The sequence below is a fragment of the Aricia agestis genome, chromosome 22 (assembly GCF_905147365.1).
Source record: "Aricia agestis chromosome 22, ilAriAges1.1, whole genome shotgun sequence".
NCBI lineage: Eukaryota > Metazoa > Arthropoda > Insecta > Lepidoptera > Lycaenidae > Aricia > Aricia agestis.
Genome location: NC_056427.1, coordinates 4,206,181 through 4,220,710, shown reverse-complemented (window position 1 = coordinate 4,220,710; position 14,530 = coordinate 4,206,181). Strand labels below are relative to the sequence as shown.

General features: G+C 32.8%; 1 protein-coding gene across 1 annotated transcript; it reads right to left on the bottom strand.

Moving 5' to 3' along the window:
- Positions 1-3,633: 3,633 nt before the first annotated feature.
- Positions 3,634-6,329, bottom strand: LOC121738157. The gene is made up of 2 exons (XM_042130047.1): positions 6,105-6,329; positions 3,634-3,958 (listed from the first exon to the last, which is right to left on the bottom strand). The coding sequence occupies exons 1-2, from the start codon at positions 6,271-6,273 to the stop codon at positions 3,777-3,779; spliced, it is 351 nt and encodes a 116-aa protein (XP_041985981.1). The 5' UTR covers positions 6,274-6,329; the 3' UTR covers positions 3,634-3,776.
- Between the last annotated feature and the right edge of the window lie 8,201 nt (positions 6,330-14,530).

Here is a 14,530-nt window from a genome sequence, read left to right as displayed (position 1 = left end):
ACATTACACCACATTACAAAACAGAACATAGTAAACAAAAAACAGAGAAAAAAAAACAATCAGACGGACATTATAATACACATTTTTAATATTTATCTGGGTACAAAACACAATGTAGTGTAATGCGAATGCTGCCGATGGACTTGCCGAAAATGGACTCAACACAACTGTTCAACAGATGTTTAATCTTTTTGTGGTAAGACAGTTAATGTATAAAAAGTATATTCACTAGGTACTTCGAATAAAATAATTTGATTTGATCATACCCAGAGGATTAATGCACTGTTTTGCGATATAATACAGCATTGTTTTGCTACTAAATGTTATCTGAAAATAAGGTAACGTTCGTGTATTTAAAAAAATAAAGAGATATTAAAAAAATGTCGTAATAAAATTTGAATGAAAATGACTCATGCTGTGACTATACATAGACTATTATTAAGGCGACGCCTTGATAATTTGGCTGTAGCGATATCGCTCTTTCTCAGCAATGACTAAAGCTAAGAAATTTAAGTTCATTGTCAGTATTCATCATGTCATTGTCTTTGAACTACCCATAGCATAACACGATTGGTCAACTTTTATAACGCAGAATAATCAATCAAAAATACCTCTGTAAAAAAAGGTATTCTAATTTTCCCAACAGAGGAGATAGACTAGGACGAGTCGGCGCATGAGTAACGAAAACTATTCCACCTCAATTTTTTTATGCGATCCTCTTCAAATTGCCCTCCTGATGATATAAATGCATGTTGCCAGGGCGCAACCCGGTGCCATATTGTTTAAACAAACATTGTTTAAACAGTTGTAAGGAATTGTTATTTTTCAACCGAACAAATTTTTTTATATTCTTTATTGAAATACCAATAAAAAAAGTCCTATGACTTTTTACGATAATGTTAATATTTTTAAAGATATGAATTTTTAAAGGTTCGAACAACCTCAAATTTGGGTACTTTCGACCGATGAAAAATATATTTAAAAAAAATAATGTCAAAGTAATATATTTTTTTAAATTCTATATACAATAGTTAATAATATTGTTAATAGAGATTTCAAAAAAATTTATTGTTTATATCTTTTTTTTTATCTTAGCACAAGTAAATTAAACAATTACTTTATTTTAATTTTATTATTAATTATTAAAGTACAAATATAATTAAGGATTTCGTGAAATTTTGAAGTGCCTCGCTGTTACTAATATTGATTACGAGCAAAAAAGGCCAAAAAAATCACGTTTCTTGTATGGGACCCCCCCTTAAATATTAATTTTATTTTATTTTTAGTATTTGTTCTTATAGCGGCAACATACATACACAATCTGTAAAAATGTCAGAAGTCTAGCTATAGCGGTTCTTGAGATACAGCCTGGAGACATATAGACAAACAGGCAGACGGACAGACAACGAAGTCTTAGTAAACCCTATTATTAAGACTTCTGAAATTTTCACAGATTGTGTATATCTGTTGCCGCTATAACAACAAATACTAAAAATAAAATAAAATATATTATTTAAGGGGGGCTCCCATACAAGAAACGTGATTTTTTTGGCCTTTTTTGCTCGTAATCAATAATAGTAACAGTTAGGCACTTGAAATTTTCATAAAATCTTTAATTATATTTGTACTTTAATAATTAATAATAAAATTAAAATAAAGTAATTGTTTAAGGGGGGCTCCCATACAAAACACACAATTTTTTGCCTACTTTTGCTAATATAAACAATGAAATTTTTTGAAATCTCTATTAACAATGTTATTAACTATTGTATATAGAATTTAAAAAAATATATTAATTTGACATTATTTTTTTTTATATATTTTTCATCGGTCGAAAGTACCCAAATTTGAGGTTTTTCGAACCTTTAAAAATTAATATCTTTAAAAATATTAACTTTATCGTAAAAAGTCATAGGACTGTTTTTAATGGTATTTCAATATAGAATATAAAAAAAATTGTTTGGTTGAAAAATAACAATTCCTTGCAATTGTCTAAACAATGTTTGTGTAAACAATATGGCACCGGGTTGCGCCCTGGCAACATGCATTTATATCATCAGGAGGGCAATTTGAAGAGGATCGCATAAAAAAATTGAGGTGGAATAGTTTTCGGTACTCATGCGCCGACTCGTGCTAGTCTAAGAGTGATTTAAGCTTCCAAAAGTAGATAGATTGGTTCAAGCATGTAACACTTTAATTTGCCCATAGCTTATATGAAATAATATTTATGGTTTTTAAACTACGCTGCAAAAACCATTTTGTCACTTACGCCCTTTCCATTTCTTGCTGTTCCATTTCTTGTCTTACAAAACATATTCAACACGGTTTTTTACTTTGACGCGGCGTCACCTTAAAGGAGCTAACTGCTGATGTAAATAGTCTTACAAAAATAAAATTTATGATATTAATAGGCCAAACCACATAATATAATATTATGTACTGTGCATATGAACGCCATTTTTCATTATCGATTATCCGGATTTTCGAATCCGAAATGTGCCTATCCTAATGTCTAAAGATATTATGGCACATGGGATGCACACAGCATTCTATGTGACATTCGAGACACAAGAAATTCACAGGGGAAATTGAGGAAAACACAGATTCTGTCATATTTTGTGCACAAAAATTATTAAGGATAAATATTAAGTAGCAATAAAAATAACTTTACGTGAAGAGATTTAAATACTTATTATGTTTTTATTTTGAAAAAATAATTTTGAAAATTCCTCGATATAATTACCTCATAAGAGTATTCATAATATTATTCATAATATTTGTTTATTTGCTTCAAATGCGGCGGTTAAAAATTACATACATTTTTGACGTGGGAGAGCCATGCTTCGGCACTAGGGAATGCAATCCCGCAGGATAATTTCAATCCCGGTATTTGCGGGATTGAACCATCACAATCCCGCTGGATCCCAGTATTTGCGGGATCCCGCAGGTTGATTTTAAACTTTTAAAATAAATCGTTATAATGATACTTGATATACCCCGTTTTATGCTCAGAAAGTCAAAGAAAACAAACTTTGTGGAACACTTTTTTACAGGGGTTTATTAATAAAAATAAAAACTATTTTTTTATATGTCTAGTGTATAATCGTAATAATAATAGTAAAAAAAAGAAACTAAAAAAACTCACTTATTTATTTTCATCTTATAATTAAGTTTTTTTTCGCTCTAGATTTAATTCTGGCAAATTTTTTGGGTTTTACATAAAAAAAAACATAAATATAAGCAGCCAAATACATTTTATTAATATAAATTAGGTTAATTGACGACACTAATCATTACTATTTTGTGCGATCTTTGTGGAAAATATTAATTTGTATGTTATAAAATGAAATTAATATTATTTTGGTTGTATTTTATTACCTTTATAAATTAATAAAAATAGTAAATTATGAACATAATATTATTTTCATGCACTATCTTGGATATTTATCTAGTAAGCTGTAGTTCGTAGTTATTTCAAAAGTTAAGGCGTTATAAACGTCACGCACAAGTTTTAAATCTCCTGGCCAAACTGGAAGTAATGGGGAATGCCTATAAGTGTTTGTTGCGAGTCTTGTTGGTGGGGGAGGAGGGTGCAGGTGCTCACGCGGGGACACGCTATTGGTCGATCAGTGATCTGACGGTTACGTGATTGGTAGCTATTGAACGTTATTGGATAGTACCCACTATCCACGCATCTATAGTTCCCTCCAGTTTTTACCAGCGATCTTCAACTTGTGCATGACTTATATTTAACAAACGAATTTGTTGACTGCCACTTAAAATTTTTTCAACTTTTCATCCACGTTATTGGCGTTAGAATTTAAGTCATATTTATCTTCAATGGCCTTTAGCATGTCTGGGTAGTCGTTTTTGACGATCATCAGCAGCAAGTGAGAGAAGTGTTTCTGTTGGTCGTCGCACTCTTCACAGCCGTCCCCAAAGAATTCGACCATGTGAGCTGAAAACGAGACATTCACATTTAACATTCAAAAAATAAATAATAAATACATATTAGCTAATATAATCTACTCTAGAAGGAGCCTGACAGGTGTGTAAAATGGCGCCTTTCTAGTTAACTTGCAAAAGAGTTCGAACCTTTTTGTATGGAGCGTGGCATACCATAAGTTTATTTTCGTGTACACCTTTAAAACATACGTCAATCGACGGAAAAAATAATTTAAAACAACATAATATATTCTGTGACAAAATGTCATAAATTATATACTTTTTAAATATTTCAGGTTGTTTAACCGATTCAGTGCGGTGTCATTTTTGGCAATTTCACGCGCCTGACTGCGAACAAATATTTCGTATCTCCTCTGAGGCACCTTCCGCCAGGAACTTTGATATCTCCTCTCGGGCGCCACCCGCCAGGGATTGTAATTTATCGCTGTTTCGTCTGTTTCCAATTGTTTTTATTTTAGTAGCGTCCCAAAAGCGAACGTGAACGGAATTATAGTTCATTTCAAGTATTTAAAAGTGATTATTTACGTGTACAAACAGAAATGGAAGGTGAGTAACTTATTTTTATCAGGTGTTGTAAACCTTTGGCTATATTGATCAATTTATTTTCGTTTTATTGTAGAACGGGATATTACATGCTAGTCATGTATAACGCCAAAAAATGTATCTACTTTTTATAGCATTTTATAAACAAATAAACGTTTAAGTGGTAGTTTTTGAATGAAATATCTGAATTAAACAAATCAAATTAAAAAAGGAAATGATGTATTCTACGAATAATAAAAACTAAGAAAGAGTAACTGCGTCAAAAAAATTGATCCGCGAGCTACAAAACGAAACCAGAATACATGCATACTTAACTGAATTTAGCGCTCTTTCTTAAAAATCTAGTTTTACAGCAAATATTGTAAGCGGGTATGTCATACCCTGCCACATACTCCTTGTTACATTTTTTCACCACACTCTCGCCGGGTTAATAACACCACCAACTTTAGAAATGTTTGTTTCATACCCGTGCGAAGCAGGGGCGGGCTGCTAGTTAGTTATAAGAATAAATTATGTTGATGTGAGATTTTGCTGGTGTTGGCGTTATATATTTATAAAATGTTTAGGACTCCTGAAGTGTAAGTTTTTATGCAATATCCTAAAACTAACACTGTACACGTAAAATACGTGACAAATAAAGCCACTTTTATTGAGGGGAAACCTCTGAAAAATGTAATTTCATCATAGTTTTACAGGTAAACATTTTATCTCCTTTCGGGCGTCACCCGACATACAGAAAAGCTACCCATGATGCCTATCGGTGACATCCGCACGGAAACGGTTAACTGAAATAAAATTATTTTACGTTTTCTGACTGAAGTAATTCAGAAAGTATATCATTTTAACATTTTGTCAAATAATATTTATTGTTTGTAAACATCTTCTCTATTGATTGGCGTATGTTTCATAGGTGTTCACCAAAACACAAAATTTTATATGTAAATACGTGTAAGTTTAGGTCAGTTTAAATAGAATTCTTTGGTTTAGGTATGCCAATAAGGTTGGTTGTTCTTCATAAATACATCCAATATTATCGGCTCCTTAAAATTTAAGCCATTTTCGTTCGCTTTATTTGAAAATATTAGATTTTCTATAGTATAAACTCTTTGTATTAATAATAATAGGCTGTTTTTTTAAGGGCTTTCTCCTGTTTACTAATCACTTGCACTCGCATTAGTCAATGTGATTAGTGATAAGGAGATAATAAAGAACTTGCACTAATCAGTCGCTGTGGACTGCGACTGATTAGTGCAAGTCCTATAATTTCTTCAAAGAACTAAACACCTGCACTAATCACATGCTCTAATCAAAGTGAATACAGACACATAGAGCAAGTAAGCATGAGTATAGGTCTACCAGAATCTGATGCCTAATTTTGATGGCAGATTTTCAAAAAATATCCTTGATCATTGGATAAATTTTTATATTTGCAAGTTTCACACACAGAGTAAGCCGGTTAAGGAAAAAAATGATCAAAATGTTTTATTCCTATCACCCCGGAATTGCTAGAGTCAATTTATTTTCTCACTTTTTGCCATCTGATTCTGGTAGACCTATAATGAGAACTTAATTTTTTATGTCGGTTTAAAACGTACTTTTGACGTGATTCCCGAAGTCATTGCATGGGGCCTGGTCTATCAGGCACTTGTAAAAGTTCTCCAAAGCGGCTTTCTCGCTCAATATCTTCCCGTAGTAATTGTCATCAAGGTCCTGGTATGCTGCAGCCAAAGCCACGCACGACACGAACAACAGAAGAAGTTTCATTGTATCTGTCGAAGAATAACATACTAATAAACCGTCTACCCGTTTGTAACTTATCACATTTCGCCTCCGTGGTCTAGTGGTATAGAGCGCGGCTCTTGACTCGGACTCGGAGGTCGTGGGTTCAATTCCCGCGTTGGAAACATGTTATTTCGAAGTTTGATTAGGACAATGCAGGCTGATCACCTGATTGTTGACGAGTAAGATGATCCATGCGTCGGATGGGCATGTAAAAAGTTGGTCCTGCGCCTGATCTCTCGCCAGTCGTGTCGGTCTTCCGTCCCAACTCCCACTAGGTTATGAGAGTAAAGGAATAGAGAGTGCTCTTGTGTAATGTGCACACACTTGGGCACTATTAAAATTACTCTTGCGTAGCTGGCCTGGTTTCAATGAAACCGGCCACCACTGAAACCGGTGTGGGGGCTATTATTATTATCACATTTCAACCGTCGAAATGATTGACGATTGATGAACACACAAAAATTCTAAAAACTATATTTTTGGCTTCAATATCGATTCAATGTACTCCCGAAACTGATATCGATTTCGATTTTCGATTTCAACGGTTTTTGACACTTTAGACATCTAAAATAGCGCTATTTTAGATTTCATTTTTGACATTCCCACGATTATATTTAAATATGAATAGTAATATAGTAAATTTTACTGAACTATTACAGTGTTTGTTACATTTGAGCAAAACCTCAGGCAACATACACAAAACTTAACATCGATTCGAATCAACAATTTTCATACACATTTTTGACGTGTGAGAGTCATGCTTCGGCACGGATGGGCCGGCTCGACCGGAGAAATACCACGTTCTCACAGAAAACCGGCGTGAACCAGCGCTTGCGCTTTGTTTCGCCGAGTGATTGAGTTTACCCAAGTGAGGCCCAATTTCCTACCCTATTCCCTTCCCTACCCTCCCCTATTCCCTTCCCTTCCCATCCCTACCCTCCCCTATTACCTCTTAAAAGGCCGGCAACGCACTTCTGATGCTGCGAGTGTCCATGGGCGACTGAAGTTGCTTTCTATCAGGTGACCCGTTTGCTCGTTTGACTCCCTTATTTCATAAAAAAAAAATTACTGACCTGTTATGGAGTTGGATGCAGTGATTAGAAAGAGTACCTGGTTGTATGCAATGTGAGATGGTTACAAGGTATATATAAGCAAATATTGAAGGTAAAATTAAAATGACATGTCACTTAATTTATTCATGTACAGTCATTACCAAAATACCTTATACAGGGTGTCAATTATGATCAAAAATAAAATTAAGCCTGAATACAGATTATATTATTATTAGCTTTTAACGTTCGTGTTATGTGCCTTAGATAATAGGGGAGGGGGTTGTAAATTTAGGGGTTGAGTAACAGAAAATCTAAAAATATTTGTTTCCAAATATTATGTTCTATGAGTGATTCAGTCAATAATAATTAGTACCTGGATGACCGAGCTTTGCTCGGTATAGCAAACACTCGTTGACTTCGTGTTATTTAATAACGCCATCTGCTGGTCGTTAAAACAATTAGTTAGCTTACAAAATAGTATTAAATTATTCGCCAATAGATGTCAGGAAGAGTCATATTTTTCAGTTTATCGATTATCGCTAAAACACGAATAACAAGACATTTTCTGAAAATGATTCCTAGCTAGATCGATTTATCGCCCCCGAAACCCCCTATATACTAAATTTCATGAAAATCGTTGGAGCCGATTCCGAGATTCCAATTATATATATATATATATATAATATATATATAATTGCCATATATATATATATATATATATATATATATATATATATATATATATATATATATATATATATATACATACAAGAATTGCTCGTTTAAAGATATAAGATTCAGGTTGTTTTAGGACTTTTTGCCGCCTGAAATACTTAAATAGTGAGTCCATTTGACTTCATCCTGTAAATAAATTCTTAGTGCGAAATAAAGTGCCAATAAAAATATTTTGATATAATATTTTATTTGTTTATCACTCTTTTTGTACTTAAATTAAAATACCATTAAAATGGAAAATTAAATAAACACAAAAACTGGAGTGGGGAAAAAGCGAAATAAATATGCATAACATTTTATATTAAAAGGTCATTTTAATTTGTAAAATTTCGTGTTACTGTATTGCGCAGATAATTTTTGTGTCAAAGAAAAAAAATTGAAATATTAAAGTAAAATATCATTTTTTTTGCATTGATATATAAATCAAATTACAAGTAAGTGTATAATAATATTAAATTAAAATATCACAGCATACCTCTATACATATAATGGATTTGGGAAAAAGTCTTTTCGAATTACAGTATGTATGAACTTGTCATAAAATCTCTTGGGCTATACCAATTGTATCTGGCTGATTTTGGTATCATTAAAGAATTTTAATTTTACAGAAATGAAAAATTAGGTAAATGTGAGATTTTCATTTGTTTTTCTTAAATATATGTATAGTATAAAAAGTATTAAATATATATCCGTTGTCTGGTACCTGTAACACAAGTCCTTCAGGTACTTACTACGGGGCCAGACTGACGTGGTGTGAAGCGTCGATAGAAAAAAAAATTGTTAAAATGAGTGATTCTAATGAAGAAATTCGATACGTTTTAAAATTTTATTACAAAAAAGGTAAAAATGCAACACAAGCCGCGAAAAAAATTTGTGATGTTCATGGACCTAACGCAGTATATCGGTGAGAGTAGCGCAAATTTGGTTTAAGCGTTTTCAATAATTTTTAGTAGGTAATAATTGTAAAAAAAAAATAATAGAAAATGACAAGTTTTTTGACAGGGAGTCAATGACCGCTACAGACAGAATTCTTCATTACCTTATAAACAGGACTGAAAGGGTTGAAGTAAACGGTAACAGGTCCAATGGAACCAAAATAGAATTAGGTGTCCCACAGGGATCTATTTTAGCCCCATTTCTTTTTCTCGTCTATATAAATGACTTACCTTACCTTGTTAAGGAAAATGATGAAATACTGTCTGTAGCGGTCATTGACTCCCAATGACCGCTACAGACAGAATTCCGCGATTTCAGAATAAATATAGTTACTACGTTAGTTTATATACATACTAAAGATATATTTTACTATGGACCTTTTGGTATAATAAGTCACAGTCAGATGACTGCAGTTACTTCAATAATATTAAATAGCAGATTCAACTAGATAGTTGAATCTGCTATATTTTGAATGAATGGCTAGCAAATTCATTGAATAAAACCATTAATAATAGGACTTGACAAGTTGGCCTTTAGCTTAGGCTACTTAGGCTACTTTTTTTTACGGGTCGCAAACGCGTTTTGGTCTTGGTGTGTGACCAAATTTTTTAGGGTTAAAATAAGTTTCTCCAAAAGTATTGATTTAAAAGAGGAAAAATTTTCATCTCACTCAAGCTGTATTTTTCAACATAAAACTAAGTTACATCCTTGTCGAAACAACAAATGATTGCAAAATTTCATCAAAATTGGTTTAGCTATGTAAACGTAAATAGACACTTACAGATTCTAAATACAATATTAAGTACCTACGGATATTTTCCTCGTTTTTAAATAGCTATCATTATACTATCTATTATATTCAAAATTAAATTCAAAGATTAATTTACCCTGATAAAATAAATTAGGCATAATTTATTAACAAAAACAGTAAACGAAGGCTACTAATTAATGGCCACTCATTAATTTAATCGTCAAGTCTATTTTAGGCGTTGAGTAGTTAATAAATGTTAAGCGACACGACATCGGTTTGACAATGGATGGGTGACCGTTTGTCTTGGCTTTCCAGAAATAGTTTTTGTATCAATAAGTAGACAGTAGCGTAACTCAGTTGCTTCAATAAATTTTCAGCCATGTTTTTCAAACATTCCGTAATAGTGAATTATTGTTCTTTCATTAGTCTATTATATTTTTTTTTTCTAATAATCTAGAAGTTGCGACAATTTCTAATAATCTAGAAGTTGCGACGGTCTTTGAAAAATTCTTTGCTAACATTCCGGTCTCAACTACCAAAAATCTAAATTCCTCACCTGAAGCTGCTGAAAAGCTACTCAGAGACAATGTAAAGGAATGTGATGTCAATTTTAAGTTTAGGGAAATTAACCCCAGAGACATTGTTGATACATTTAAATTGCTGAATGTCAAAAATACTACTGATCTCTGGGGAATGTCTACAAAAATTATTAAATCTGTAATTGACATCATAGCTCCTCATCTTGCAATGATTTTCAATGACTGCATAAAGAGTGGTGTTTTTCCTGACTTAATGAAGCACAGTAAGATTGTACCATTATTTAAAGCGGGAATTAAATCTGACCCAACAAATTATAGGCCTATATCGATTTTACAACTCTTAGTAAAATTTTTGAAAAAATAATTTTAAAACAATTATTGGTACATTTTAATTCAAACAATTTATTACATGACAATCAATACGGATTTACTAAGGGTCGATCCACAACGGATGCTGGTATAGGTCTTCTTTTGTAGTATATTTCAAGCTTGGGAGGAGTCGCAGGACGCTCTAGGTGTCTTTTGCGACCTCTCCAAAGCCTTCGATTGTGTGGATCATGCTACATTGATTAGGAAATTGCGCCACTATGGCATAAAGGACTCAGCTCTTAGCCTCTTGACTTCTTACCTTATAAACAGGACTCAAAGGGTTGAAGTAAACGGTAACAGGTCCAATGGAACCAAAATAGAATTAGGTGTCCCACACTATTTTAGGCCCATTTGTTTTTCTCGTCTATATAAATGACTTACCTTACCTTGTTAAGGAAAATGAAGGAGTACTTTTTGCTGATGACACTTCACTTATTTTTAAAGTGAAGCGACAACAGTCAAATTACGACGAGGTAAACAGTGCTCTCTCAAAAATAGTACATTGGTTTAATGCTAATAACTTACTTTTAAATTCCAGTAAAACTAAATGTGTAAAGTTCACTTTGCCCAATGTTAGGCAAGTCCAAACCAATGTACTATTGAATGATGAGAAGATGAATTTGGTAGACACCACTGTATTCTTAGGTATAACACTTGATAGTAAATTACAGTGGGGTCCTCATATTGTTAATCTTGCAGGTAGGCTCAAAATCAAAATCAAAATCAAAATCAAAAATATTTTTATTCGGAGTAATTTTTTTACAAAAACTTTACCGAACGTCGATACTACGGTGCCTACCACCGGTTCGGGAACTAACCCGGCGAGAAGAACCGGCGTAAGAAACTCGCACGGGGCCATCTTTTACTAAAAAGATGGAAAATTACAATTTAAAACATATACAGTACAACACGGTCACATTAACCTGACGCACCACTGGAATGTATATGCAAGCTTCGTAATGACGTCATCACCATGCGTCTAGTTAATTTGACTGTGTTATATAACAATATTATCACTAAGAGCTATTTACAATAGGAATTATGAAAAATATTCTAGTAGCCTATAAGAACCACCCTATTCCCAAGGTGTGTTGTCGTCGATGAAATCATTGATTTTATAATAAGCTTTAGTACACAAACGTTCTTTTACTACATTTTTAAATTTATTGATAGAGAGATTTTGAACGTTTTCTGGGATTCTATTGTACAGGCGTATACACTGGCCTTTAAAAGATTTGCTGACTTTGCCAAGTCTGATCACTGGTATTTCTAATTTGTTCTTATTTCTAGTGTTAAAACAATGATTGTCGCTTTTCTTTTTGAAATTATTTAAGTTCTTTCTTACATACAGTACGTTATCCAAGACATATTGAGATGCGACGGTCAGAATATTTATTTCCTTAAACTTTTCTCTTAAGGATTCACACGATGACATCTTATAAATAGAACGTATGGCTCGCTTCTGCAGCACGAATATTGAATTAATGTCCGCTGCATTTCCCCATAGAAGGATTCCATATGACATAATGCTGTGGAAGTAACTAAAGTAAACAAGTCGCGCTGTTTCTACATCAGTTATTTCTCTGATTTTTTTAACAGCATATGCTGCAGAACTGAGCCTATCCGCCAGATTTGCAATATGCGGACCCCACTGTAATTTACTGTCTAAAGTTATACCTAGGAAAACAGTGGTGTCCACTAATTTCATTTTCTCATCATTTAATAATACATTGGTTTGTACTTGTCTAACATTTGGCAAACTGAACTTTAAACATTTCGTTTTGTTAGAATTTAATAGTAAGTTATTAGCATTAAACCATTGTACTATTTTTAAGAGAGCACTATTTACCTCGTCGTAATTATATTGTTGTCGCTTCACATTAAAAATTAGTGAAGTGTCATCAGCAAAAAGTACTATCTCATGCTTATCTTTAACTAGATAAGGTAGGTCATTTATGTAAATGAGAAAAAGAAAGGGACCTAAAATAGATCCTTGTGGAACACCTAGCTTTATTTTACTACCATTAGACCTTTTAGAATTAACTTCAACTCTTTGCGTTCTATTTGCAAGGTAAGAACTTAACAGTTTTAGGGTTGTGTCCCTTATACCATAATGATACAATTTTCTGATTAATGTAGCATGTTCAACGCAATCAAATGCTTTGGATAGGTCGCAGAAGATACCAAGTGCATCCTGCGACCCCTCCCAAGCTTCAAATATACTACATAGAAGACTGATGCCTGCATCTGTAGTGGACCTACCTTTAGTAAAGCCAAATTGATTGTTATGTAACAAATTATTACAGTTAAAGTGAACTAGTAATTGATTTAGAATTATTTTTTCAAATACTTTACTAAAAGTTGGCAAAATAGATATTGGTCTGTAGTTAGCTGGGTCAGACTTAGTCCCAGCTTTGAAGAGAGGCATCACCTTGCTATGCTTCATTAGGTCAGGGAACACACCATTTTTAATACAATTATTAAAGACTAGAGCTAAGTGCGGGGCAATGATGTCAATTATAGATTTAATAACTCTTGTGGACATACCCCAGAGATCAGTTGTACTTTTAACATTTAGCGATTTGAAAGTCTTAATAATATCCCTGGAGTCGATTTCTTTAAAAATAAAATTGACATCACATTCCTTGACATTTTCTTTAAGTAACCTTTCCGCAACTTCAGGTGAGGAATTTAAGTCTTTTGTAGTTGAGATCGGAATGTCAGCAAAAAACTTCTCAAAAACTGTCGCAACCTCAAGGTCAGAGTTGACCTTTTTATCATCAATATAAAGTTCAAGTTTAGAGTTACGACAGTTGACTCTTCCAGTCTCATCTGCAATAACCTTCCAGGTGGTTTTCACTTTATTTTTAGAGTTCTTTATTTTTTCTTTTATATGGAGGGCCTTCGCAGCTTGACAGACTTTTCTAAAAATTTTTGAATATTTCTTCACGTATATTTTAAAGGATTCACTAGTATTCATTGTTTTTTCATCATATAACTCATACAGTCTTTGCCTACTTACAATAATACCTGGAGTTGCCCAATTTCTGAAATTATTATTTTTATTATTTAAACTGACCGTTTTAGAAGTAAACACAGACTTGAATTCATTTCTCACTACTTTAAACAATGTATTAAAATCTTCATCTGGTTTATTTGACATATCTAAGCGCTGAAGACTTGAAACAAGTTTACTTCTAAATTTCTCAATACGTTTTGTATTTACAGGAATAAACTCAATCTTTTCTTCAGTATTACTATCACATTTAATGTTAAAAGAAGCTAACTGTCCACGATGATCAGAACTCAGAGCATTAATTATTTCTTTTTTACAGGGAGTAACATTTGTGTAAATATTGTCAATGCAAGTGGCAGTTGTTTCGCAAACTCTAGTTGGTTCATTAAATAAATTAATTAGGTTAAACGATTTTAATAAGGATGTGAATCTAATTGTGGTGCAATTTAAGTCTAACAAATTAATATTGAAATCACCACATACAATAATCCTTTTTTTAGATGCACATACTTTATTTAAAACTTGTTCCATTATTTCTTCAAAAGAGTCGTATAGACCTGATGGAGGCCTGTATACGCTTACAATAATAAGGTGGCTCAGCTCAATACAGGCTACTTCGATTATTCGTTCAGAAGAGAATTTCACAATATCTTTTCGTTCTTTAAACTTTAGCTTTTTATGAATTAAAATTAGAGAGCCACCTCTAATGGCATTTTCTCTGCTGAACGAACTTGCTAACTGGTGATTACAAAAGTTAAATATTAATTCGCAATTTCTAAGCCAGTGCTCTGTAATACACATAATATCTAAGTTATATTCATTTAAAAACAGTTCGATATCT